Source organism: Pestalotiopsis fici, assembly GCF_000516985.1.
Source record: "Pestalotiopsis fici W106-1 unplaced genomic scaffold PFICI_Scf_12, whole genome shotgun sequence".
NCBI classification, from domain to species: domain Eukaryota; kingdom Fungi; phylum Ascomycota; class Sordariomycetes; order Amphisphaeriales; family Sporocadaceae; genus Pestalotiopsis; species Pestalotiopsis fici.
Window position 1 is genome coordinate 1,768,649 of NW_006917102.1, and position 23,991 is coordinate 1,792,639.

Here is a 23,991-nt window from a genome sequence, read left to right on the forward strand (position 1 = left end):
TTGGTATGTATGGTAGTAATACGTAGTGGTTGATGCTGTTCAGGAATTGGTGATGCGGCGGCGTGGTTGTCGAGATCAAGCAGCTTGGGGGGCTTTCACCGAGTCTTAGGTTTGCGGCCGATTGTGAAGCGAATCACAATTGCGAAAGCTTCGATACACACAAACCCCGGGCCCATGCCTAGCCTAGGCACCTTAGGCCATCTAATCTAGCGGCTGTACGTCGAGGCTGGGCCCTGGGATGACCTATTGTGACCAGTCACCAGGCCCAAGACCCTCTACCTACCTACCTGGTCCTTGGCCTGTTTGGCTAGGCTTTACGTTGTACCGGCCCCGCGATCAAAGCCTAAAAAAGGACATGACAGAACCCAAACCCATCAGCCAGCCAGTGGTAAGTGCACCAACAACACAGTGATGCCCTATGTACATGTATGCTTTACTGTGCATCCGACGTCCTTGCTTCCGCAAAAAAGGATGAACTTGATTCCAGAAGTGTATTACTTATCGTCGCCCAGATCCGATAGCAGTGTTTTCCTTTGCCGGCAGCCGCACACGTTTTTTTGCACAAGATCAGCATGCAACAAGTAGAATAGGGACGCGCACAATGGTGCTTAGTAGTACTTATGATTAGGTTCGAAACTTTGAAGTCAATCAAGACATGCTCACAGTGCGTTGCTTATGTAGTTTTCATATGCACTGATCTCGTCTTTGTAGAGTTGTGATATTAGTAAAATTTCACCATACGCAAACAAGAAGGTTGGCAAAACTACCCAACTGTTTTGTCATCAATCCCCTGATGAGTATAAAGCATTCACATATTATTGTTTCAATGGACATGCCTCAAGCAAATGCATGTAGAGTACCAATCTGTCACAGAAAGAAAAGGCAGGAAAAGATGCATTAGTGTTGAACGGCGACACTTTGTTTGAAGTTTGTAATTTAATGTAATTCTTTGAAAGTATAGGTATATAAGAAAAAAGACAAGATGCAAAAGCCTCTTGAGATTGTGGTAAAATCAAAAGCCCCGTTGATTATGATAGACCCAGCTATAAATAAACACCACCCACCCACATCACCCAATGCCCCATTCATAAAATCATGATAATATTTTCTTCAAGGTATCTTGCAAATCGTCTAAAGTCCGATCAACATCCGGACGTCTTCATCGTCTTAATCAGGATCCTCAGCGTGAGCTTGCTTTCTTGTCCATTGACATGTTCCCAATCACCAAATTTCGTCCTCGTTCTTGACCATTTGCAGTGTTGGTGTCTTTGGCTGCAAGGCCTTCATCCTCTTTCGGTCAGCCTTGGTGACCAGAGATGGGGTCATGGGGACGACAGGGGTGTACGGCTGATATGGCGAGTAAGGTAGAGCGGCACCAGTAAAAGGCGTCCTCAGAGCCGACGGCGAAAGTGGTGCCCTCTCAAAGACAGTCTGCTTGGTTGTCTGGGTGGAAGGCGAAGCCAACGATGGCTCGTACGCTCGAAGGGGTAGCGAACCACCGGTACGAATCGCTGAAGGTGCATTGGCCCTTGAAAATGTGGCTCCTGGTTTAGGTGAGGATGGAAGAGATGGAAATCGTGTCTGACTAGGCTTCGGCGACGATGGCAAGCCCACAAGAGGCGTGGTTGACTTTTCTGATACTGCAGAGTAGGGGTCGCCCTCAGCGGTCAATTCTGATGTGTTGCGCATGTGACCGAATTCAGATCCGATCCTTTCATCGATGCTCATAGTACTCTCAGGGGACATGTCTGGTGGCGTGAGGGGCTCAACCGGCCGCGTCATCCTTTGCGATACAAAGGGATACTGATCCGTTGGTACCGGAGGAGGCGGTGCGGGTGCGTAGTGTCGGGGAGGAATTGACTCCATCTCTGCCTCCTCGTGCCTAGGAAACGTGCCAGACATTGGTGTCATGATGGGGGATGAGATGCTGATAGCCCTGACTGATGACTTCTTTCCACGCGGCGACTTAAGAGCCGAGAGGATGGACGAAGCACGCGACTGGGGTTTTTCCTCGGCGCCGTTGAGCTCGAGATTTGCCGGCTTCTTCCCTTTGCGCAAGAAGCCCGACTTTTGGGAAGAAGGCGTTGGGGGTGACTTCAAAATAGGAGCGGGGGGTCCTTGAAGAACAACACCAGCCTGCTTTGCTTCATCCTGCTCCATGACATATTTATACATTTCCTCCAACTGTTGTTGCGCCATTTCGCGATCAGCTGCGACCACGTTCTGGTCAACAAGAGGATTGACACCAAGAGCTACAGTCGAAGAAACCGGTGAGGGAAAAACGTAGGGACTCGGCTCCTGATGCTCAGCGTTTGCTGGATAGGAGAAATTTCTGATAGGCGACCTTGGAGTTGTGGGAGTGAAAACCAATGGCTGTGGAGGATCGGCTGGTAATCCGTTTGGCAAGGCAAAGTCGTACTTTATCTCTTCCAAGTCCTCGTCAGCGGCCCGAAGATGCTCGCGACGCTTCTTTGCAAGCAGCAAGAGAGTAGCGGCAACAACGATAAGTGAGAAGGCGTATGCTCCGACTATGCCGCCAATCTGGGCTGGAAGGTAGGTGTTGTCTATGAAGGATCTGGTTGATAATGGCAGACCGTCTTCGGAAGCTGGATTGTTGTTCCTCGCGCAAAGTACAACACAAGGTTTCTCAGAGGGAGCAGAGAGACAGTAAGGAATGAACGCTGAAGTCCAAAAGACGACGGCCAGACGAAGTGAAGCGGTGGAGGTACTATAAAGCCAAGGCTGCATTGTGCCAGGCCCAGAATTACCACTCCTTACATAAAGCAGATATCAGAGCATGAAGCTGCTAGACCTCCTGAACGAATAAGTCGAAACGCATGTTGATCGAGAATCGACCAGGCCCGAGTCACATTTGGGAGAACAAAAGGGTATATAGCGGCTGGTGATGTTCGGCAGTGTGTCGGAGTGGACCAGCAGAGACGGTACTAACACATCAATCCGGGCGCTTGCAGTGTGCTGTGAGCTCTGACTTGTTGGGCCGACTTGAACCCTTTGTGCCACATGCACCCTGGGGCCATGAATAGTGGCCATTGGGACGGCTGGATGCCATTATGGTCGACTGCGCGAACGGGAATTGCTATGGACTGGCGATGTTCTGGTTGGACGGCGAATATAGATGGCAGGGAGGTTAAGCGCCGACGTGACAGGCAAGTTTCCTGATTGGTGGTCGTGGGCTCACCACCCTCGACCCCGCCTCTCGTCCGCCCATATCCAATCCCTGTCCATCATCAACTTCCTCTCCCCGATTGGTAATTCCCATGCAAGCGACAGATGAAATTCTGCAAGGGTCGGTCAAAGCTACCATGCTCGCATGCTACTTTGCTGCTCTCCTCAGTCGACATCTTCAGCAACAAAAGAAGCGAGAGCCAGACACGGGTTAGCTTCAATAGTGTCCTGGGACTAGAAATCTTATCACGCCGTTATCTTCACTCATTCGATTCCCATCACATCACCAAAAATGTGATTCGAGATTCACTGTGATGTGATGAATGGCTGACGAAAATTCTTCTTTGGGAAAAGAGAAGATTGGCAGTAGAAGGCGTGGTGTAATGCCGACTACTACCTTGGCAAGATCATCGACTCTGCATTGAGGGTTGGGGGATCAACAACAATTATAGCAAGGGCTATTTGTTAATGTTACCCTCCCAAGCCTCCCATCGGGCAGCAGTCAGTAGCTTGGGGGCAGGTAAGGTGTGGTTTACAAACCGTGTTCTCACTTCCTGCTTGCTAGCTTGGTAACTTTGGGGGTATCTAATCAGTTCTTGCCAGTAGAACGGCATTTGACTTCCGTCATTGGCAAGCTGAATTCAGTCATGCCAAATAAAATGGATTGATGCTCTCAAGTGTGATGTAGCCGCTGGGTAGTTGTTGCCAGCCTGCATTGTCTCGACGGCAGGTGTGATTATTACTGTCTGCACACCGCTAAAAGGCCCCCGAGACCCCCAACTTGCTTTTTCTTAGTGAAGTCACATGATCTCGTGCCACTTGTAGTACCGGGGAACGCGTTGGCACCTGCCTGTAACAAATGCAGACGCGTCTCGGTAAGAGGCGTCAAGATTTTGGTACAGAACAACTATTCAAACATTTGCCACCGGGCTCTTCCCACTTTATTTGCATTGCTGAACAATTGACGCACTTTTGGCATACGATTCCCGTTCCACTGGGCTGGACTTAAAGGCACAGATGAGCCACAGCTGTCAGTCATGTCTCCCGCCACGGGCCAGAGCATATTCGATTCGCTCAACAAGGCTCAACGTCAGGCTGTAACTTCAAACGCGTCCACTGTCGCTATTTTGGCAGGACCGGGCAGTGGAAAAACGCATACTCTGACCTCTCGCGTGGTATGGCTTGTCGACCATGTCAAGTATGAGCCATGCGATGTCCTTGTTGCGACGTTCACCGTCAAAGCAGCCCGTGAGATGAAGGAGCGCATCGGAAAGGCCCTTGGAAACGGCAGAGAGAAGAAAATTGTACTCGGCACTTTTCACAGCATAGCTCGTCGCTATCTTGCTGCATATGGCCAAGCGATAGGCCTCAATCCCAGGTTTGGTATTGCTGACGACTCTGACTCACGTGGCATAGTCACGAGAATTTGCAAGAGGCTGGATGTGCAGCTGGAAGTACCGAAAGCTCGAGCTTACATCAGCAAGAAGAAAGCAGGCGGCTCCTTTGTTGAAGTACCTGGCAAGAAACACAAGCAGGACAAGTCGGTCGAGTCCCAAGCGTACGAAAACTGTTACAACGAATACCAGAGCCAGCTGGAACGGTCAAACTTACTCGACTACGATGACCTCCTCGTACGCGGTGTGGAGCTTCTCCAGAAGCATCCTTCCTGCGTTTCAAACCTTCAAGCGGTCTTGATAGATGAATATCAAGACACAAACGGTATTCAATTTCAGCTCATGAAACTGTTCGCTCAATACCATAAGCGCATCACTATTGTTGGCGACCCGGACCAGAGTATCTATGGATGGCGATCAGCGGAGATAAGAAATCTGCATCGCTTTCTTCGGGACTTTCCAGGGACTGATGAAGTGTCATTGGAAGAAAACTATCGATCGTCGAGCTCCATCCTGGACATCTCCTTGAAAATCATTCAGCAGGATAAGGAGCGTTATCAAAAAGCTTTGGTCCCAGTGCATGAAAGAGCTACTCGGCCAGTCCTGCGGAAACTCAAGAATCAGATGGACGAAGCAGACTGGATCGTGTCGGAGATCAAGCGGGTAAAAATAATGTCAGGAAACATGATAAGCGCCGACGATGTTGCCATCCTCTTGAGGTCGGCTTCGCTATCTCGACACATTGAGAGCGCTCTTGGCAAGGCAGGAATAGCTTACCGAATGGTTGGCGGTTTCAAGTTCTATGAGAGAACAGAGATCAAGATCATTCTAGATTATCTGCGTCTCATCTATCACCCAGACAATAACGACGCAGTTGCCAGAGTCATCAACGTACCGAAGCGTGGAATTGGACCGGAAACCGTCAAATCCTTGGTTGAAGAAGCTGAGCGCAATTCCATGAGTGTATGGAGTCTGCTCGTGAAGCATTGCCGTGGAGATCGTGCGGCCAAGACAAACATCAGAAAGCAGACAGAACAAAGGATCAGCGGCGACTTTTTCAAAATCATCAATGGCGTGCGGGCCCGACTCCAGGACTCTGAGGAGGGAAGATCCCTTGATCTAGTCGAAGCCATCGAACAACTGCTTCGCGATCTGCAATTCGAAAAGTACCTGGAGGACACATGCCCGCATGACCATGAAGCACGATGGGCAAACGTTCAAGAGTTTGTCGGCTTGGCGGGAGAATTCATGAGGGATCAAAATCTGGCCGAGGAAGACATGCTCCCAGAAATTGAAGGCGTGACACAGTTCCAAACGAATGACATCTTAGGTCGATTTCTCGCCAACGTTTCACTTGCGTCCGACAAGCAGACAAATGACACAGATGAGGAAGGCAAACCCTTGATTACAGTCTCGACGATACATGCTGCCAAGGGTCTGGAATGGCCCATTGTTTTTGTGCCTGGTGTTTATAACGGCTCGATACCACATTCGAGGTCAGACGATGAAGCTGAAGAGCGCCGACTACTCTACGTGGCGATGACTCGAGCGCAAGCACTTCTATATTTGAGCCACCCACTTCATAGCTCAAATGGCGAGAATACAACGCTCGAGATGTCCCCTTTCATTGAGGCCTTGTCAGGCTCTCACTTCCTCCCCCAGGGTCCACCACTCGATAGACGCGTTATGTTGCAGGTGGCCAAAATTCTGAGGCGCGAGCTTCCATCCGAGGATGCCATTTACAAGTCCATGCCAATCTTCACTTCAGTCGAAGACAACCTTTTCCCTGTAGACCCCAACGAGGCACAATCACTTGCCCGCTCCAAAAACGAAGGGGGATTTGACCAAAATGGTTACAACAAACGGCGCAAAACCCAACATACCACTAGCAGCGCCCAAGTGGCACCAGATTCGGTTGAAGGCTGGAACACTCCATATTCCACAACTATGCAGAGTAGCACATCTTTTACTCTTCCCGGATTTACTTCTGCAACCGCACAGCGGGCAGTTGAGGTGGTTGAGTCGCTTAGTCTGGCGTCAAAACCAACCCCGGCAGCCTCAAAACCTAGCACAAACCGTCGCCCTCCAGGGCAGAGAAGTCTGCTTGGTTATGTTGTCAAGGAGCATGATCAGACGAAAGTTCCTGTACCACAGCCAGTGTCATTACCACCACAACCACGGTTACCCAACAAGTTCCAGAGGCACAACTCATTGCCAAAATCGAGGCCAACAACACAGCATCCGTCCGGAATTAGTCCCGAATTCTCCGGCCACAAGCTTGGGTCTTCCAAGCTCTCAAGCAAGCCTTCTCCACCGAAACATGAGGAACGCTCAGTAGCGAAGCCCTATGCATGTTTTTCAAGCTCGCCTACAAAACCATCCCCCGAGAAGCCAAATGCTGTAGTAACCGAAGATGTAGAAATGGCGACTGCGGACGAGGTTACCCGACCTGCAGCCTCTTATCACACAACGACGGTTACCGTGCCTCAAGGCATGAGAGGGTTTAAGAGGCCCGCAGGCTTGAGCAAGGATGGTATGGCACCTCTGGACCGGCTTAGGAAGCCGTTCAAGCCGTTGACTATTAATCGCGGACCTAAATGAGTTCGATGAGATACATGACTTGGTATGAAGCTATGATAATCTACAAAGTGTGCATTTGCTACTATCCAATCTAACTGGTTCGTGAAAACTGTCATGTAATATGTCTACATCTACCACATTTCATCTATTGGTTGAAAACCTTGGTACCAAACTTCCATACTTCGTCCACGTTGAGTGTAACTCCGCCATTGCCGTTGGCTGGGTGCTCAGACAGAATCACCAGGTCAGCATCAGCTCCATCCTCGAGACAGCCTTTTGAACCCAGCAAACCCAACATGGCAGCCGGCGTAGACGTTACTGCCCTGAGTGCGCTCGGCACATCTTCACCAGACCAGCTGAGAAAGTTGTTGACGCACTCTATCAGGGTGATGGAACTATTCATGATGTCTGTTAGTACCTTTGTCTAGTCGCCGTCATGGTATCTTGATTGCACTTACCTGCCGGCAATCTTGTCTGATCCCTCCAACAACAGCAACGGACCCTTCTTCACAATGTGGTTGGTGCAGTCTCCGTTGGTCCAAGAGTAGGCACCGTCGGGTAGTCCGACGAGGTGCATGGCGTCAGTGACGAGGATGAAGCCGTCCGGGTGGGCATTGTAGGCGATCTTGACCGTGGTGGGATGCAGATGCTCGCCGTCGGCGATGATGCCGAAATAGGGGCGCGGCTGGCTCTCGGCGATGCCCAAAACGCCAAAGATGCCCGGGTTCCGGTGGTGCAGCGGGCGCATGGCGTTGAAGAGGTGCGTGATCATGGAAGCCCCAGAGGCCACCGCCTTGGAGGCTTCCTCGTACGTCGCCTCTGAGTGGCCGATGGAAAAGACGATACCCCGGTCCGTGAGATTGCCAATGAGGTCGGACATGCCGCCAACCTCGGGGGCCGCCGTGATCATCCGGATGACGGGCGGGTTGCCGTGCTCATCCCGCTCGAGGTTGGAGGCGCCGTAGCAATCCTCTAGATCGGCAAATGAGTCTGCCCGTAACAGGACGTCCACATTGTGTATGCCGTTCTTGGTTGGATTTAAAAAGGGTCCCTCAACGTGAGCACCTAGCGACTCTGCGCCATCCTCTGCAACCTGGACATGCCCGTTTGGTGCCAAAAATGGCAATGCCCTCTTATACAACTCACTAGTCTGAGATGTGATAGTGGGAACATAACTGGTGACACCCGTCTGTACTAGCTGTCTGTTGAGACCCCTTACTTTCTTGGCATACTCTGCAGGCTCCAGCAGCGTCGAAAAGTTGAAGCCAAACGCGCCATTCAGCTGACACTCGATGAAGCCGGGCGAGATGATGCGGCCTCCCAGGTCCACGGTCTGATCGGGCAGGTTCAAGTCGTCATAGAAGGCGGCCTGGCTGCGCACGATCTTGCCCGTGACCGAGTTCACCCAGAGATCCTCCGAGACGAGCCGGTCGCCCTTGAGGATGCGGCAGTTGGTAAACTTGGTGATGCCATTACCACCGTTACGGGGCGTCGACTTGGGCGATGATGGGAGAGAGTGTGGCATGGCTGTGGATTACAACAAACACAGAGATAATAGAAGAGAGATTTGATACTACTGGGTATGATATCGTTCAAGTAGCGTCAAGCGGGACAATAGTAGCCCCTTGGGCAATGATTCTGACCTCCATAGGACGGACAGAGGCGTAAAACGAGAGCGGTTCACTAACAACTAAGTACCTGCAATGATATCAGACACACCGTAGTAGTCAGCGTCCCTCCGATGACGCTTAGTCACATTGAATAGGTGCCTGCGTCCGATGCTGGCCGCTCTGATAGATAGGAAACAAGCGAACCAGTGGAGCCCTTTGAGGTCATATCTCGCTTCTTGCAGGTTGCACTTGCGATAGCCTTCAAAAGTGGAAAATCACCGAAAAAAATAAAAAAATTCAAAGCCGTTGCGGATCGAATGCCCCAATCAGCAAACGTTGGACGGATGTGTGCGTGACAGGTTGGTTCTCGGGCTACTCCATGCTTGCCTCTGTGCTGAAGCACCCAATCTAGCTGCTACATGGTCGATAACATGCTGATGGTTACACAATGTGATCTTCTTTTGATCGGCGATGTGTTTCAAGAGGGGAGAGGGAAAAGAGTCCATTTCCAAAATGTGCCTCTTCTGGATCCTTGACCGTGTTACCATGACACATGTGGTCAAGCCGAACAAGCCGGAAGTATGCCACTGATGTCGCGCATGATGAGCATGGAGAAAAAAAAGGCCTGGTGCAATAGTAGTGGCGGGTGTTGTAACGTTGCGGTAGGGAAACTTGCGTTGAAGGTCCCACAGAGGGAGAGTCCTTCAGTCTAGGCCGGGGTTTGGCTCTAACAGTTAGTGAATGTAGTGACAGGCCGGGGGAGGGGCCTTCCACTTTGTAACGAGCCTGGGAGCCACTGAAATTCGCCCAAGGCTAGCGGGAGGCGGCAGTAGCAGCGTTGAGCCCAAGGTTTAGCCGGCCTTCATCAGCGTCCATGTTTCTGGGGTCCCGTCAGCAATCCGTCTTGTACCACGGACTCCTCGTGGACAAGCTCATCTCGACGCCTGACAGACGATAAAGGCTGGTAGCATTTTTTTCGGGCTTTTCCTTGTTATTCGTCGATTCGCCAAAGTCACACTATTCTTTTTCAGTTGGCGCGATAGACATTATCTCCTAGTCCAATCTGGAGACAATCTTGCATCTATCTTCCCTGCGACCAGGGGGATACTGAATCGTGTGGTTCCCGTCTCTACTGCCAGGTGCTGCTGGCATTGTTACATACACACTCGTGACGAACATTGAAGTGAACCACACTCTTCCTACACCAGCAGGCCGGGGCGGCCCCTCTTTCAGCAGCACGCACCGCAGCGCCCGCATCCTGAGCAGCAGCTCACTTTAACGTGACACCGGTGATCCGGAGACAGACGACCTTGACCATGGCCAAAGTAGACAGCGAGTCTGACCCACTATGGGAGGATATGGACTGGTACGTAACTATGGGGCCCTCTTCCATTCGTTTCACTGGCACGATTGATGGGATAAGTCCCTTCGCGAAACGTCTCTCGGCATGAGAGCCTAGGACGATGCCTCAGTCTGCTGACCGAATGCCGATCCAGGGCCATTGGCCAGATGCTGCTGATGGGATGGGACGGCACCGAAGTCACGCCTCAAATCAGGAACCTCATCGAGAAGCACCACCTGGGCTCCATCCTACTTACCGCCAAGAACCTCAAATGTAAAGGCCCCAATTTCATCATGAACCTGCCTTGTCTCTCTCACGAGACACAGACACCGATTTTAAACATGGGCACAAGTGAATACTGACCGCGTTCAATTCCATCGTAGCTGCCGAACAGACGACTGAGCTGGTTCGGGAGCTTCAGACTATAGCGCACAATGCTGGACATCCGTACCCTCTCCTAATTGCACTCGATCAGGAGAATGGCGGTGTTAACAGCCTCTTTGACGAGGACTACATTTGTCAATTCCCTAGTGCCATGGGAATTGCCGCGACTGGCAACCCCAAGCTGGCATACGAAGTAGCAAAGGCTACAGCAACCGAGGTCTCGGCCGTAGGCGTCAACGTAATTCTCGGTCCGGTGCTCGATGTCCTCACCAATGCTAGGCATCAGCCTTTGGGTGTAAGAGCTGTCGGTGATGATCCCCAAGAAGCATCGCAGTATGGCATCGCAGCATTGAATGGCTACAAGGATGCCGGCTTGGCAACCTGTGGCAAGCATTTTCCATCCTATGGAAACCTCAACTTCATGGGGACAAGTTTGGATATGCCCATCATCACACAAACCCTTGAGGAACTCAGTCTCAGTGCTCTGGTGCCTTTTCGTAATGCTATTGCCACGGGGCGGCTCGACGCCATGTTCATTGGAGGCTGTGGCATTCAGAATCCCGACATGAACGTTATGCATGCTTGCCTAGCGGGAGAGGTAGTAGACGATCTTCTCAGAAACGAACTTGGTTTCGATGGTGTGGCTATATCGGAATGCCTCGAAATGGAATCCCTGATTCAAGAATACGGAGTCAAGGGCGGTACTATCAATGCAGTCACGGCAGGTAATGATTTGATCCTCTTGTGCCGAGCTCACGACGTACAGCTTGAGGCCATCTCCGGTCTGAAACTTGGTATCGAGGATGGTATGATTGAAAAAGAGCGAGTGTATACATCTTTGAGGCGCGTCCTCCGAATGAAGCGAGCCTGCACATCCTGGCAGGCCGCCCTCAACCCCGCCGGCCTGTCTCTACTTTCGCAGATCCATCCCATACACTTGGAATTGTCCCGTCAGGCTTACGATCTTTCCATCACCGTCGTTCGAGACAATGACAGTCTCCTTCCATTGACGCAAAGTCTTTTGCAAGAAGAGGAGATGCTTCTACTCACACCGCTTGTGAAGCCGCTACCAGCCTCGAAAGCAACCAAGAGTATGATGGAGAAGAACAACTTTAAGAATGGTGGTGGCGGGTTGCACGGACAGTTCATTCACCAGGAAAGGGGCGCCATCATGAGCGGCGAGGGCGTTTTTCGTGAACTGGGGAGAACGCTGGCGCGAACCCGCCACGGAAAGCTTCTGCATACTTCTTACACTGCCAATGGGCTGAGACCTGGTAATTTAATACCATCGAATGCTTTTTATATTTCACTAACCTCGACAACACAGTACATGAAAATCTGATCCACCGAGCTTCGGCGATTGTTATAGTCACCGCGGATGCCCACAGGAATGGCTATCAATCTGGCTTCACGAAACATGTCGCAATGATGTGCCAACTACTTCGATCGACCGGTCAGAAAAAGTCGCTTGTGGTGATTGCCGTGAGTTCACCCTACGACTTTGCCATGGATAAAAGCATCGGCACTTATTTGTGCACATTCGACTTCACTGAGACGGCCATGGCTTCGCTTGTCCGCGCTCTCTACGGCGAGTTTATCCCGACAGGCTCCATGCCTGGTACGATGCGCAAGAGCAAAAAGGTCATCAAGAATAGAAGACAGTGGCTTGTGGAGAACTATGACCGTGAGCGTGATGCACAAGCTCTGGATGGACTATTGGAAGCCCTTGCGCGAACGAGTACGCCAAGTTTACCATATTCTACCTGTCGCGCCCATACCTTTAATTTGTTCAGTCCGAATGTGGAGGAGGCACATTTCGTTGTTCGAAACAGCAGCACGCAAGCTCTTTATGGCTTCGTAGCCACCTACATATCCAAGGGTCAGGGAGCTATCGGTGCCATTTTTGTCGATCCAGCCAAGCGGAACCTCTTCATTGGCACCTCTTTGCACCGAAGAGCCATGAAAGCCCTCTTATCCAAAAAGGGATTGAAAAAGGTCCAACTCGGTGTTTCTTTCCCTGGTGTCTTTCCTGGTATCCCGATCGAGGAGAGCAGGGGCGCAAAGGCCTGGTTCGGAAATGTTGGATGGGATGTGCAGTTTCCACGCCGAATTTCCAATCTTGCCATCAAGGATCTTTCTTCTTGGTCCTTTCCTGAAGGCCTCCCTCAAAGCCTGCAACGGAATCAAATCACGTTTGACTTGATCACCGGGCTCGAAAATGGAGAGAGTGTGTTGAATCACGTCACAGCGCACGCGCAGCCAGATGTCGTGGAGCTCTACAGACATGCACTGCAGTCAAATCACGATTGTGGAATTGTGCGAGCAAAAAGCACCAACGAAAGCCTGCTGGGGACTGTTATCGTGACCAAGCCGGGAAGCAGTCTTGCGGCATATATTCCGTTGCTCAACACTGCTACCGAAGGCAGTTTCGGAGGCATCATTGCTCCTATTGTTCCCACTACATCACAATCAGCCTTGCTACTTCAGGGACTAGTATTCATGGGTGTCCGTCAGAACAAAGGTCACAAGTCGGCAAAAAGTATACTCAGCTGGGTAAGTTGGCAGCAGAATTGCATTGTAGTTGAACTCAGTTTTGGGTGCTAATTGTATATAGGTGCTCGACGATGCGTACGAAACTCTTGCCACTATGGGATTTGAAGTGCAACAGGCATTTGATGAGATTACCAACTCCCCAGAACATGTAAGTTTATTGAAGCATGACTCAAAGTATTGATATTGATAGCTTTTTTGTAGTGGTCCGACCTCAGCTAGTCTTATAGCCTGTCTTGCCATTTACTTATGCGGAGCCTGAGACATTGGTTATTGTTACTGGATGCGTAATTCGAGATCATAAGCCTAGGAAAACTGGGATGCGATGATAATGCTCTTTAAGTTGACTCGCATTTCGCCATCTCTGCAGCGGAATATATCATTTATCGATAATTTTTATATCATGTACGTGTCGCACAGATTTCCAAGTGTCATCGTTCGGTCTTTTCAAAGGCCTTGGGCATTGAAGTATAAGCCACCCTTCGATCTCCAAAAATAGAAGCCCGCGACTTGGGGAAGTCAAAAAGGTCCTGCATCTGAGGGGCGGGCGGATTGATCCGGAATCTCTCCGTTGGCTATGCGGGAGCCTAGGTTGCTTACCTACTTTACACATTCAAACATGCAGGTGGCTAGGCATGACAAGTTCTCACTGATGGATTGATGGCGCCCAGGGTTCAACCTTATTGAGTAGAGAAAGTTTTTGTATATCTCGAGTTGAAAGGTGTTGCACAGATACGGGTCATGGCCATGATACAGATTACAGAAAAATGGGCAATGGGTCCTCGATCGCGATCTTGAACTGGTCGAAACTGCTTCAAGTGAAGAGCTCCCAGCTGCATAGCAAACTGTAGGATTTGATATCCTCCTAGCAAGGAGGGACCGGGATGTTAAATTATTTAGTTGATTCAAGTCAATGCTCATCATTCGAGGTCCCTAAGGGGTGTGTGTGTGTCTCAAAAGTGTGTGCATCTTGGCAACAGCTGCGCACTGTTCGAGATCAAATCGGTAGGGCCAATTAGCGCTATCGTATAGCACACCCAGTCAAGGCAGGTCTTTAGGTCTTCTGCTGGGTTTCTTGTGCTGGGGCATTGGCAGGGCCAATGATGATGCTACAGGTAACAGTACAACGTGCGGCTGATAGGGAATGGGCGGGCCAATGAGTTCGAGGTCCCAGGCAAGGTCCGCCGCCTTTGCCTCTGGTTCTCTCTCAGTCTTGCCCCTCACGCCTCTGGCGTCTGGTAATGGGTACACTACTCTCGAGTCTTGGCCTTGCTCCTCCTCCACCTTTTCCCCCTACGGTACGGGCAGAGGAAAAAAGCCCAAGGCGGAGGCCAGGCAAGTTTAGCTGCTAGTGCAAAAGGCCAGGATAGCGCTAGCGTTGACAAGCGGCCCAGCTTCCCCATTTTCCACAGCTTCCTGCCTTCCCACCCCCGATCATTGATGCTTAGGACATGGACCCTCCGCGCGCTGCGACTCGACGCTCATCGGAAGTCGCCAGCTTAGTAGTAGTAGCAGCTAATTAACATCTCTGGCCGTCTACGGTCAACTAAATTGTTACCATCTAGCATATCTATCGCAGCGCCAAACAGTTCGTCCACTATCGGGAATCAAGCCTTGCCATTCATCTACCGACAACCGCCCTTTTGAATTACTTCTACTTTGTGTCCTTTTACCAAAAAGGCCGAGGAGGAAAAAAAAGAGGAGGAGGCGCACCGGGAGCGGCGCCATTCCCCGATCGGCCGTCCTTTCCCCCCGAATCCACAGCGAAGCCGTGGACCAGGACGACAAAGCAGAAAGGGTGTGTGATAAGATGCAATGGCTACATACAACATGCCGGCGCTCTCGTCTGGCGCCAACCCGAACGATGCCTTGGGGTTAAATCAACCCGCCATGGGAAGCGGAGGACCTGCTGTCGGCCCAGGACTCGGCATCGACGGTTTTGATCCGGAAATGAACTTTGATGAGTCCATCCTGTAAGTCGCCGCCATTTCTTTTAATGTGCCGGGCCGAGTTGGGCCTGGAGCACCGCGTATGGCGAAGGAATTCCTATACTACATGTCTAAGTAGTTTGCCGCCGAGATGGAGCATCATCACTAATACCTCCTACGCCGCAGGGACAGTGTAAACGGAGGCTTGCCCAATTTCCCTTTCAACCCATCCTCGTATGATCTCGAGACATTTACGACGACTTTTGAAGACCCCTTCAACTACTCCAGGCCTTACGATGCCGCGCCTGATCCCGAGGCCTTCCATGATGAGGAGTCCTCGCCACCGCAGCTGGACGACAAATTGCTCAGCTTCTCCCCGCCCATTTTCAAGGCGTCTCCCGTAGATGACTCTACTGGAGCCTTCTCCGAGGTGAACATGAGTGCCGAGCTGTACGGCATGTTCTTTGTCGCCGAGGATGTCTTTGGCGGCGAGAATACGGGGCCGCGTCCCCTGGAACTGACTTGCTACCGACGTAATCTCTGGCAATGTTCGGGTCAGATTATTATGCCGCGGCATTGTACTCAGGTTTTGAATGAGCAAGGACGAACTATACCCATCGTGGAATTTCATGCGTCCATTACGGCCTCTGAGTCGATTGATAACAAGCCGACAGAAATCATCTCCATACCTTGGAAGAGCGGCAACTCTGCTCTAGGAGAGGGTCAAGAGACCAAGACCGCTGGCGCACCGCCAAAGGTGGCCCTTGATCTCGGTAGTGCTCAAGAGGTGGACGCCCACCGCGTCAGCATTCCCGTGTCATGGAAGCGCTTGCAGTTCAAGTCTGCCACCGCCAACAACGGGCGTCGCAAGGGACTGCAACAACACTACGTTGTCCAAATTAACCTCCTTGGCAAAATGAAGACTGGCGGGGAGCTCATGAAGATTGCCGAGATTAGAAGCGGCCCAGTCATAGTTCGGGGTCGTAGTCCACGAAATTTCGACAGCCGAAAAGACGTGCAACTATCGGGCGACAAGAAACCAGTCTATATTGAAAAGCCACGGACTCAAAGTGAAGCGCCAGCAACAACACCCATCTTGAAGCAAGAAAAGCCCGACATAACTGCGAGCCTACACCGCTACAATTCTTCAGGCTCGTCATACACAAATGATTGGAACAATGGGAATTCACTATCATATGACAATGGACATCAAACCCAACAGCAACAACAGCGACAGCCCCAAAACCCCCAGAAGAGATTGGCCCTTTCGCCCAACCCCAACCGGCCACCCGTGCCGGCATGGAGCTCAGAGTCGTCTGTAAACAAAATGTCAAGTTTTGCAGCATCGTCCAAGAACTCATCTGGCCCATCCATCCCTATTAATCTATCGCTCTCAGAAGACGAGCGGAGCCCAAACAATCGTTCTAATTCCGATGCACTGCAGAGCCCTCAGCTCAACAGGTCAAGCATCAGCGGCGCTCTTGCGAGTCCAACAGAAGAAACCGAGGAGCTATATGAATACTTTCCACTTAGCGTGGACGACTGGTAAGTCGACCAAATACATGAATGACAGTTTGCAGCGGGGAACGGGAGCACGATGACTAACCGAGCTGAATTGCAGGACTCCCCTGGTAGATACGATATATCGACCCCACATCGTCCATCACATAGCCGTGCCCCAGGAAATCAAAGCACAAAAGGTCCGGAGCAAAGCCAAGAGATATTTCTCTGCAGAATAAAGCGGCTTGGCGTTTTTGTTAGGTACTGTGGGGGATCTTGTTTCTCTCCTCACCAGTAATTTTGAACTCTAGTGTCCTCTTGTTTGCTAGATGAATTGATGATGTGGGCATGGAAATCGGCGTTTTCGAATACCTAGGTAAATAAGGCGAATTGGATACCTACCTGTTGCTTCTTCGTCTGGGTGTCTTAAACTTTTTTTTTTTTTTTTTGGTACAAATGATATCATTTGGAACATGCCAAGGGCTATTGCTTTGCAATATCCAGACAACTTGTGCTGGGACATGTTTTCTGCCGTTTTTCTTCTTTTCTCATGATAGGCTTGGGACTTCTTGGTTTCTTTTCTTATATTCATTCGGATGTTGGCTCAAAAATAAAATACCCTCTCTTATGCAAAGTTCCATATATCCGTTTCATTTCCCATTTTGGGAGGCAAAGATCGCTATTCAAAAATAAAACATCCCATCAAGCCATGAATCCTTGGCCCAAAATAAAGAGCCGTGCCCAAATTTGCTTGACCGTCCATAATGTGGTAAATGATAAGAAAAACGCCGAGTATATGTTGTCCACCACTTGGAAAGGGGTATTGTCGTTGACTATAGAAACTCTCGTTGCTCCCGTGATCTCGCGCAAACTACGATGATTATGGGGTATCGTATAATGTTCATAGATTTTGCCAAGGCCTTGCAATTCTATTCTATTGCAAAACTCATGGCTGTGGTTCCGTAGCACAGGCCAGAGCGACCGCCGCACCGAGGATGGAGCTCTCAAGGGCTGGCACCAGCTTGATCTCGCCCACGTGCTCGCTCGTGGACGTCAGGCTGTCGATATACATCTGGCAGCTGTCGCGGTACCCCGGGTACCGCTCAATGACAGAGCCATTGAATCCCACCGTGGTTTGCGGCAGCTTGACCTCGACGCGGGCTTCGGCCACAAACGAGGCCTTGCGTGGCGTCGGGGCCTTGGCATCGATGGCTTGTGGCGGTGGCGTTTGTGTGCCGAGATATTCGGCCTCGGTCTCGTGTCGCATTTCCCAGAGCCCAAATACACAGGCAGCGAGGAGGGCCGCAGATCGCTGCGATGTACACGATGCCAAGGTCCGGATCGCGGCCAGGTCGGTAGCTGTGGGTGGGACACTGGATGGATGCGTTGATGCAAAGTATGGCAGCGCGATTTCGAAGTCGGCGCTTGTGTCACTATAACATCAAATGTTAGACAAACTCAATTGGATGGGTAAGCGCAACTTACGCTTCTATTCTCGACAGAGTTTCCGTGTCAAGAGAGTAGGGCTTTTCCAGTGATGGCGGTACCACACCACCTAATAATCCGGTGGTCTCAATGGCTTCGAGGAGGGCGAATCTAACAATCTCGCCTAGATAGTAACCAGCGAGGAGGTGCTCGAGGGGCTGAAAGTCTGGGCGTGGGTGCGCCGCCTTGAGCTGTTCGTCCCACCGTGTGAGCGGCAGGATACCACCTCCAAACATGCCCAGCTCGGTGTTCACAATCACATGACTCGCCTCTTGAAACCACGACTCAGACCGCTCGCCAAACTTTGAGCGGTGAAATGCGGCCACAGGTAGATGTACGGCAATATTCACTCCGGTGCCAAGAATGAGACCGAACCTCGTCTGCCCGTGGATGTAGGCCTGAGACAGTAGGGTCGCCGAGCCATCATTAACTAGGGCAGCCAGTTCCACGTTGAGGCCTTGCTTTGCGCATGCTTGCTGAATAATCATGCCCAGGTCTTGACCGAGGAGACTGTCCGTAGCCACGAATCCCTTTCCCATGCCGAGTAGTAGGCCACCTCCTAGTGATGTTTGTCTGTATCCCTGTGATTAGCCATATGCAAAGCCATGTTTGAATAATAAATTTGAAAGAAAAAAAAAATCGATAAGGGTTTGCGTACTCGACCGGAAAACTCCATGCCAGGCCCATGGGCACTGGCTCCTCAGACTGAGCATCATCCCCTATTACCTCGCTAATGTGTTTGGCCATCCAGTCGAAGAATCCCGTTCCCACTAGGCTCTTGATCTCAGGCGTGATTTTGAAGCTCTCCATTCGGACAATCTCGCTTTCGTTCCCAGCAGACAGGCGGCCCCTCAGGGCAACGAGGGCAACACGCAACGTTGATCCGCCCACATCGAGAGCAATATAGTTGCCCTGCTCCTTGCCAGAGGGCAGGAGGTGGTTAAAGGATGGCAGCATGGACTCATTGTGAGACTGTAGCCGTTCCTCAAACTGGACTTTGAGATCACGCGAAAGGCCTAGCAGCTGACCGTCCTCAAAGGGGCCCAGCAACCGCTGCCTCGCCTCCTTTAGGAAATCCTCAATGTCCCTGCGTGGCAACGCCGTCTTCACGCTGTGTTCCTTGATAACCGTCGGACTGATCCAAAAGGTGAAGAGGGCCTGCAGGAAAGAGCGGCCTCGAAGCAGTGAGCTGAGTGCTGCCAACAGGACTTGCTTCAGCCTCGTCATTGCAGAAGAGAGCGGCTGCAATGGCATGTGAATTTGTAGATATGAGATGATATGTTTTCTTTTTTGGTCGCAGGATATCAAATCATGAGTAGTGGCATATAGCTAGCTCTGTTCCCCTTTTCTACCGAAGGAGGAGAAGTAGGATGCGAAAAGAGCAGGGCGTGAATGGGTCACAGAAGGAGATCAATGCCTTTCCCGTCCCAGGCATTTATTTTACCCTACCCACCCGAGGACCCGAGGATGGAGATGAAAATTGGTTCGTTTCCTAGACTACCTCCTGGGTAGGAAGGACAAGGGGATGGCGGATGGTAGGTGGATGGACTGGTTCAAGAAGAAGGGCCGCGTCAGAATGCTTGCGTGCTTTGCCCTGCTCACTCGCTGGCTCGTATAATAAGCGGTCGCAAAGAGGCTGGACCGGGAAAAATGAGACCTGCCGGTAGGCTGGTAGGTAACCAAAGAATGAAGCGACGCAGCCAGCCAATAGGTGATGAGGTTACAAGAGCGTCCGCACAGCCGATGTAAATGGATTTAATCGGGCGGGACTGAGGGGGAAGGCAAATGGCAGCCTATAAAGGGCCAGAGAAATAGATGGATTCGATAGTGGACTGGAAATAGACAAGAAGAAAAAAACAAACCCAGAGAGAAGAAAGCACCGAGACGAGACAGACCAAAAACAAGCTACGAGCTTTGATTGATTGATTGCACGCGGCCGAGGAGGGAATTTGCGTTGCGTTCGGAACTTGACACGGATTGCAACAACGCTTGACTAGAGGGTCCCGATCCAATCCAATGTAATCAATCCAATGTACGGTGTAGGTAGTAGTAAAAGTAGTAGCAGTAGTAGCAGCAAAAGGTTGGTTAGGTAGGGCATGTGTGTCTGTCTGCTGGTAAGGTTCCCTGAGGTGTGGCTTCCCAGTCAGTTACCGGCACGCCAACTGCGGCAGATCGTCGTTCCAGTGCTGTCAAGTGTGTCTTCAGCGAAGAAAGGGCCTCTCTCTCCTCTTTCTTCCCAACTAAACAGACACGACTCGGCCCCACTACTGAGAGGATCTATCTGGGTCTGGATGGTAATGTAAAATGGAGAAAGATGTATGCCCACCAGTAGTGCAGGGTGTAGTTTGTAGGTAGCAGTAGTAGCAGTAGTAGTAGTAGCAGTAGTAGTCCCGTAGGTAATGTAGCAACCTAGCAAAGGTATGTGGGTATTGTAGGTTATAATGTAGTATGCGATACCTCGATGTAGCCAGTTAGGTCATGTAGTATGAAAGCCATTCCCAATAACGAACAAGCAAAAAGTAGGTGTGCTACAGTGCAGGCGGGCGGGCGGGCAGGCAGGCGGACAGGCAGCAAGGGGAAATGAAGGAGACGGTCGCGGGGGAGTCTAATCGGTCCATGGACCGCGATCAAGTGGCAGCAGCGATTGAGGTCTTCTTGTTGGAGGGGCGTCGAGTGAGCAGGAGGTAAGTGACTGACTGACTGAGAATCATTGACTCGCAGAACCGAAGATCGGTAAGAAAGTCAAGTCAGTCAGTGATTCATTCAATGCAGGTGTGGGTTAGGTGGTAGCGTGAACAACAATAGCAGTAGCGAATAATAGTGCACATAGGTAGGTAGTAGGTAGGCAACGAATGAAGGTTGGTCAGATAGTGAGATACTGGCTGGTAGGAACTGTCCAGCATCAATTTGCTGTAGTAGCAGATTATTTGGTCAGCGGCAGCTGGAGATGGATGAGGTAGCAAGCGGCGATAGCAGCTATCCAAAGCCCCGCGCGCTTGAAACGGCGCGAAACGGGGACCGGCAAAGGGTCTTTTTGGGGAGGGGAAAGAAGGCGAACTGAACCAATCGTGCTGCGGCGATCGGTATGCTTGTTTCTCTGGATGCCCCAGGGGATGTAACGTAACGTTGTCTCTCTTCAGCGAAGTTTTTCTTCTGACCCTCACATGAGAAAGCTAAATCTTATGATTATTACTTGGAACCCATTCAAGCCATTCCTGCAAACAAAAGAAGCGCGAGTCCAAAATGGGCAAGATCTTCCCTTGGGCAGGTGGAAAAAAGACCAGCCACAGGAGAAGGCGCCACAGCTCTTGAACTCTGGTTTGGTTCGGTTCGCGGTCCTGGGTATCCTGCAGCTCGTTTATTTGCTCATCGTCTTTGCTGAGGTGAGCGCTGGAAATTCTAGGCCCGACCGGATATAAGACGCAAGACACCCACCAGCCAAGCCGCCCATTTCCCCCCAATCAGCCAGAACATGGTTTTATCTAGTTTGCCCCAAGGTCGAATCTGTGATTGTCAAAATTCTGCGCAGGGAATAATAAAATCAATAATCGATCATGGTAATTGCCCGAATCCACGCGGTGCAATTCCGGCGACAAGTGGGTTTGTCCCCCAGTAGAATAGTATACGTTTCCATCAGAGCGCAAAAGAATCCATCCGTCCATCCATCCATCAAACACCTCCATGCCATTGCTAACGGTAGATCCACTATCTCGATCCACATCGACAAACAACGTTACCAGTGTTCAGGGCCCTGTTTGTAACTAGCTCGTTCCTACTCAAATTTGACAGCACCACAAGGAACATTTAAAAATCGACCAGGGCAGGGGGGTGGATGGTCAGCCATGTTACAGACGAGATCTTAGCTTTGTCGACCGATCTCCTACCACAGGGACCTCAGATGACTAAGAGAGCCTCGCAAGCTCGCACGCCTTGTGCTTATACCACTTTCTACACTATCTACCTCAGTGAGGCGTCCGGGTCATAGGGCCAATCAAGCGCGGCCCAACCGTCCAGGCAAAGAACGCTTTCCATATACGGTTGTCTACGGAACAGCTTCTTCAGGATCTCACATCCAATCAGACTGCCCGGTGAGCTCTGAGACAACGGGATGGCACGTGTCTGCAATGGCTAGCTCTGGTAGCTTCTGTCTGGGGTAGGGCAGGCTGGCAGGGAGGAGCAACTACAACGTTTGCCGGACCGGCCTGCCCATCACCATTCGGGCCACACGCCGTACAATGTGTGATCTCATACATACACCAGTTTGGTGGGGTCCGGGGGGGGAAAACAAGTCAAACGTTCCATCTTATCTGAACCTCTCTCAACAATGGACCTCCACCAGAAGCTTCTGTACTGCGTCACAGCTGCCTGGGGGCAATAGTCATCCACACAATCCCTGGCGGCACTCGCCTACCTAGGAGGGCCGGAGCGATGCCCGTGATACGTCAGAGATCAAGTCATGGCAATCGGAGTGAGGCTCTTAATATGGCCAACGGCTGGTTTGAATTTTGCTTGCTCTCTTCATTCTTGCGTATTGCAAGAGTCAACCCAACCCCAAGCACTATCTACCTACTCCCTTGACCTGATAACATCATCATTCCTAGATTGACATCTTATCATATCCAATATTATCCTGCCCACCATGAGACTCATCATTAGAGACGATCCGGAGACCGCCAGCTACTATGTGGCCAACTATATCATCCAGAGGATCAAGCATTTCAATCCAACCCCCTCCCACCCTTTCGTCCTTGGTCTTCCCACCGGGTCTAGTCCGTTGGCTGTGTATAGAATATTGGTGGAGAAATATAAAGCTGGAGAGGTTAGCTCTTGCCGGGGACACTTGCTATATATCGTACACCAGGCTAACCTAGTATACTCTAGATATCATTCGAAAATGTCGTCACCTTTAACATGGTTCGTGATAGACCCCGGATGTATATGCTTTTATACGTGATTCATAATGTCTGACCACTGCTTGTTCAGGATGAGTACATCGGGATACCGAGAGACCATCCCGAGTCCTACCACTCGTTCATGTGGAAGAACTTCTTTTCTCATGTCAACGTCAAGCCCAACAACGTCAACATCCTAAACGGCAACGCGCCCAACCTCGAGGCCGAGTGCGTCGAGTACGAGGCCAAGATCAAGCGCGTCGGCGGGATTGATCTCTTCCTGGGCGGCATTGGCGAGGACGGCCACATTGCCTTTAATGAGCCGGGCTCCAGCCTGGCGTCGCGGACGCGGGTCAAGACGCTGGCCTATGATACCATTATTGCCAACTCGCGCTTCTTCGGCAACGACCTCGACAGCGTCCCGCGCATGGCCCTGACCGTCGGCGTGCAGACGGTCCTCGAGGCCCGCGAGGTGGTTGTCATCATCCTCGGCTCCCGCAAGGCCCTCGCCCTCCAGCGCTGCATCGAGCAGGGCGTCAACCACATGTGGACTCTCTCGAGTCTTCAGCTCCACCCGCATCCCATGATTGTCTGTGACGAGGATGCTACCCTGGAGCTGCAGGTCAAGACTGTCAAGGTAGGCACAAGCCCATGGAACAATAAACCTTGAACTGTATGGAATCGGTGCTAATTTCCTACCCCGTCTCCAGTACTTTAAGAGTATCGAGCAAGTAGCCCGTCAACAAGGATTCGAGCAAATCCTGCCCTCGACCATCCGCACGGGTCCGACGACCACTATCCAGGTGCCCAAGACACCGCCCGTGGTGGACATTCACACACCCCCTTCCCCCGAGTCCCCAATCATATCGTCACCCACGATCCTGGCACCGCAGCCGACCACATCGCGCTTCCTGCGCCCCACGTCGCCGGCCAACGAGTACCCCCTCCGCTCGGTATCCCCCGAGCTGGTCCCCGACCGCATGGCTGACCGTGTCGGCGTCCCGACGCTTGCGGCGCGGTTGACTCCCCGTCCTGAGCAGCAGCAGCGTCTCGCTAGTGTCGGGGCTTGAGGAGTTGTTTTTGATTGTGACTTGGGGGTTCTTGTAGACTATGACTTATTTCGATACCATTCGCTTGGCA

At 51.3% G+C, this 23,991-nt stretch overlaps 7 protein-coding genes across 7 annotated transcripts; 4 read left to right on the plus strand and 3 right to left on the minus strand.

The window, feature by feature from the left end:
• Positions 1-1,221: 1,221 nt before the first annotated feature.
• On the minus strand, positions 1,222-2,748 carry PFICI_14284 (uncharacterized protein; the record flags this gene model as incomplete). Its single annotated transcript, XM_007842865.1, has 1 exon — positions 1,222-2,748. One exon carries the CDS (start codon positions 2,746-2,748, stop codon positions 1,222-1,224), a length of 1,527 nt encoding a protein of 508 aa, XP_007841056.1.
• Positions 2,749-4,223: 1,475 nt separating this feature from the next.
• PFICI_14285 (uncharacterized protein) lies at positions 4,224-7,181 on the plus strand (the record flags this gene model as incomplete). The annotated part of the gene is made up of 1 exon (XM_007842866.1): positions 4,224-7,181. One exon carries the CDS (start codon positions 4,224-4,226, stop codon positions 7,179-7,181), a length of 2,958 nt encoding a protein of 985 aa, XP_007841057.1.
• A 124-nt stretch (positions 7,182-7,305) lies between these two features.
• PFICI_14286 (uncharacterized protein) lies at positions 7,306-8,685 on the minus strand (the record flags this gene model as incomplete). Its single annotated transcript, XM_007842867.1, has 2 exons — positions 7,306-7,555; positions 7,619-8,685. 2 exons carry the CDS (start codon positions 8,683-8,685, stop codon positions 7,306-7,308), a joined length of 1,317 nt encoding a protein of 438 aa, XP_007841058.1.
• Positions 8,686-10,086: 1,401 nt separating this feature from the next.
• Positions 10,087-13,268, plus strand: PFICI_14287 (uncharacterized protein; the record flags this gene model as incomplete). The annotated part of the gene is made up of 6 exons (XM_007842868.1): positions 10,087-10,136; positions 10,267-10,385; positions 10,496-11,770; positions 11,824-13,049; positions 13,111-13,197; positions 13,251-13,268. 6 exons carry the CDS (start codon positions 10,087-10,089, stop codon positions 13,266-13,268), a joined length of 2,775 nt encoding a protein of 924 aa, XP_007841059.1.
• A 1,608-nt stretch (positions 13,269-14,876) lies between these two features.
• Positions 14,877-16,713, plus strand: PFICI_14288 (uncharacterized protein; the record flags this gene model as incomplete). The annotated part of the gene is made up of 3 exons (XM_007842869.1): positions 14,877-15,019; positions 15,161-16,519; positions 16,596-16,713. The coding sequence occupies 3 exons, from the start codon at positions 14,877-14,879 to the stop codon at positions 16,711-16,713; spliced, it is 1,620 nt and encodes a 539-aa protein (XP_007841060.1).
• A 707-nt stretch (positions 16,714-17,420) lies between these two features.
• PFICI_14289 (uncharacterized protein) lies at positions 17,421-19,186 on the minus strand (the record flags this gene model as incomplete). The annotated part of the gene is made up of 3 exons (XM_007842870.1): positions 17,421-17,907; positions 17,960-18,532; positions 18,618-19,186. 3 exons carry the CDS (start codon positions 19,184-19,186, stop codon positions 17,421-17,423), a joined length of 1,629 nt encoding a protein of 542 aa, XP_007841061.1.
• Positions 19,187-22,598: 3,412 nt separating this feature from the next.
• On the plus strand, positions 22,599-23,921 carry PFICI_14290 (uncharacterized protein; the record flags this gene model as incomplete). The annotated part of the gene is made up of 4 exons (XM_007842871.1): positions 22,599-22,778; positions 22,841-22,873; positions 22,943-23,488; positions 23,562-23,921. 4 exons carry the CDS (start codon positions 22,599-22,601, stop codon positions 23,919-23,921), a joined length of 1,119 nt encoding a protein of 372 aa, XP_007841062.1.
• Positions 23,922-23,991: the final 70 nt, after the last annotated feature.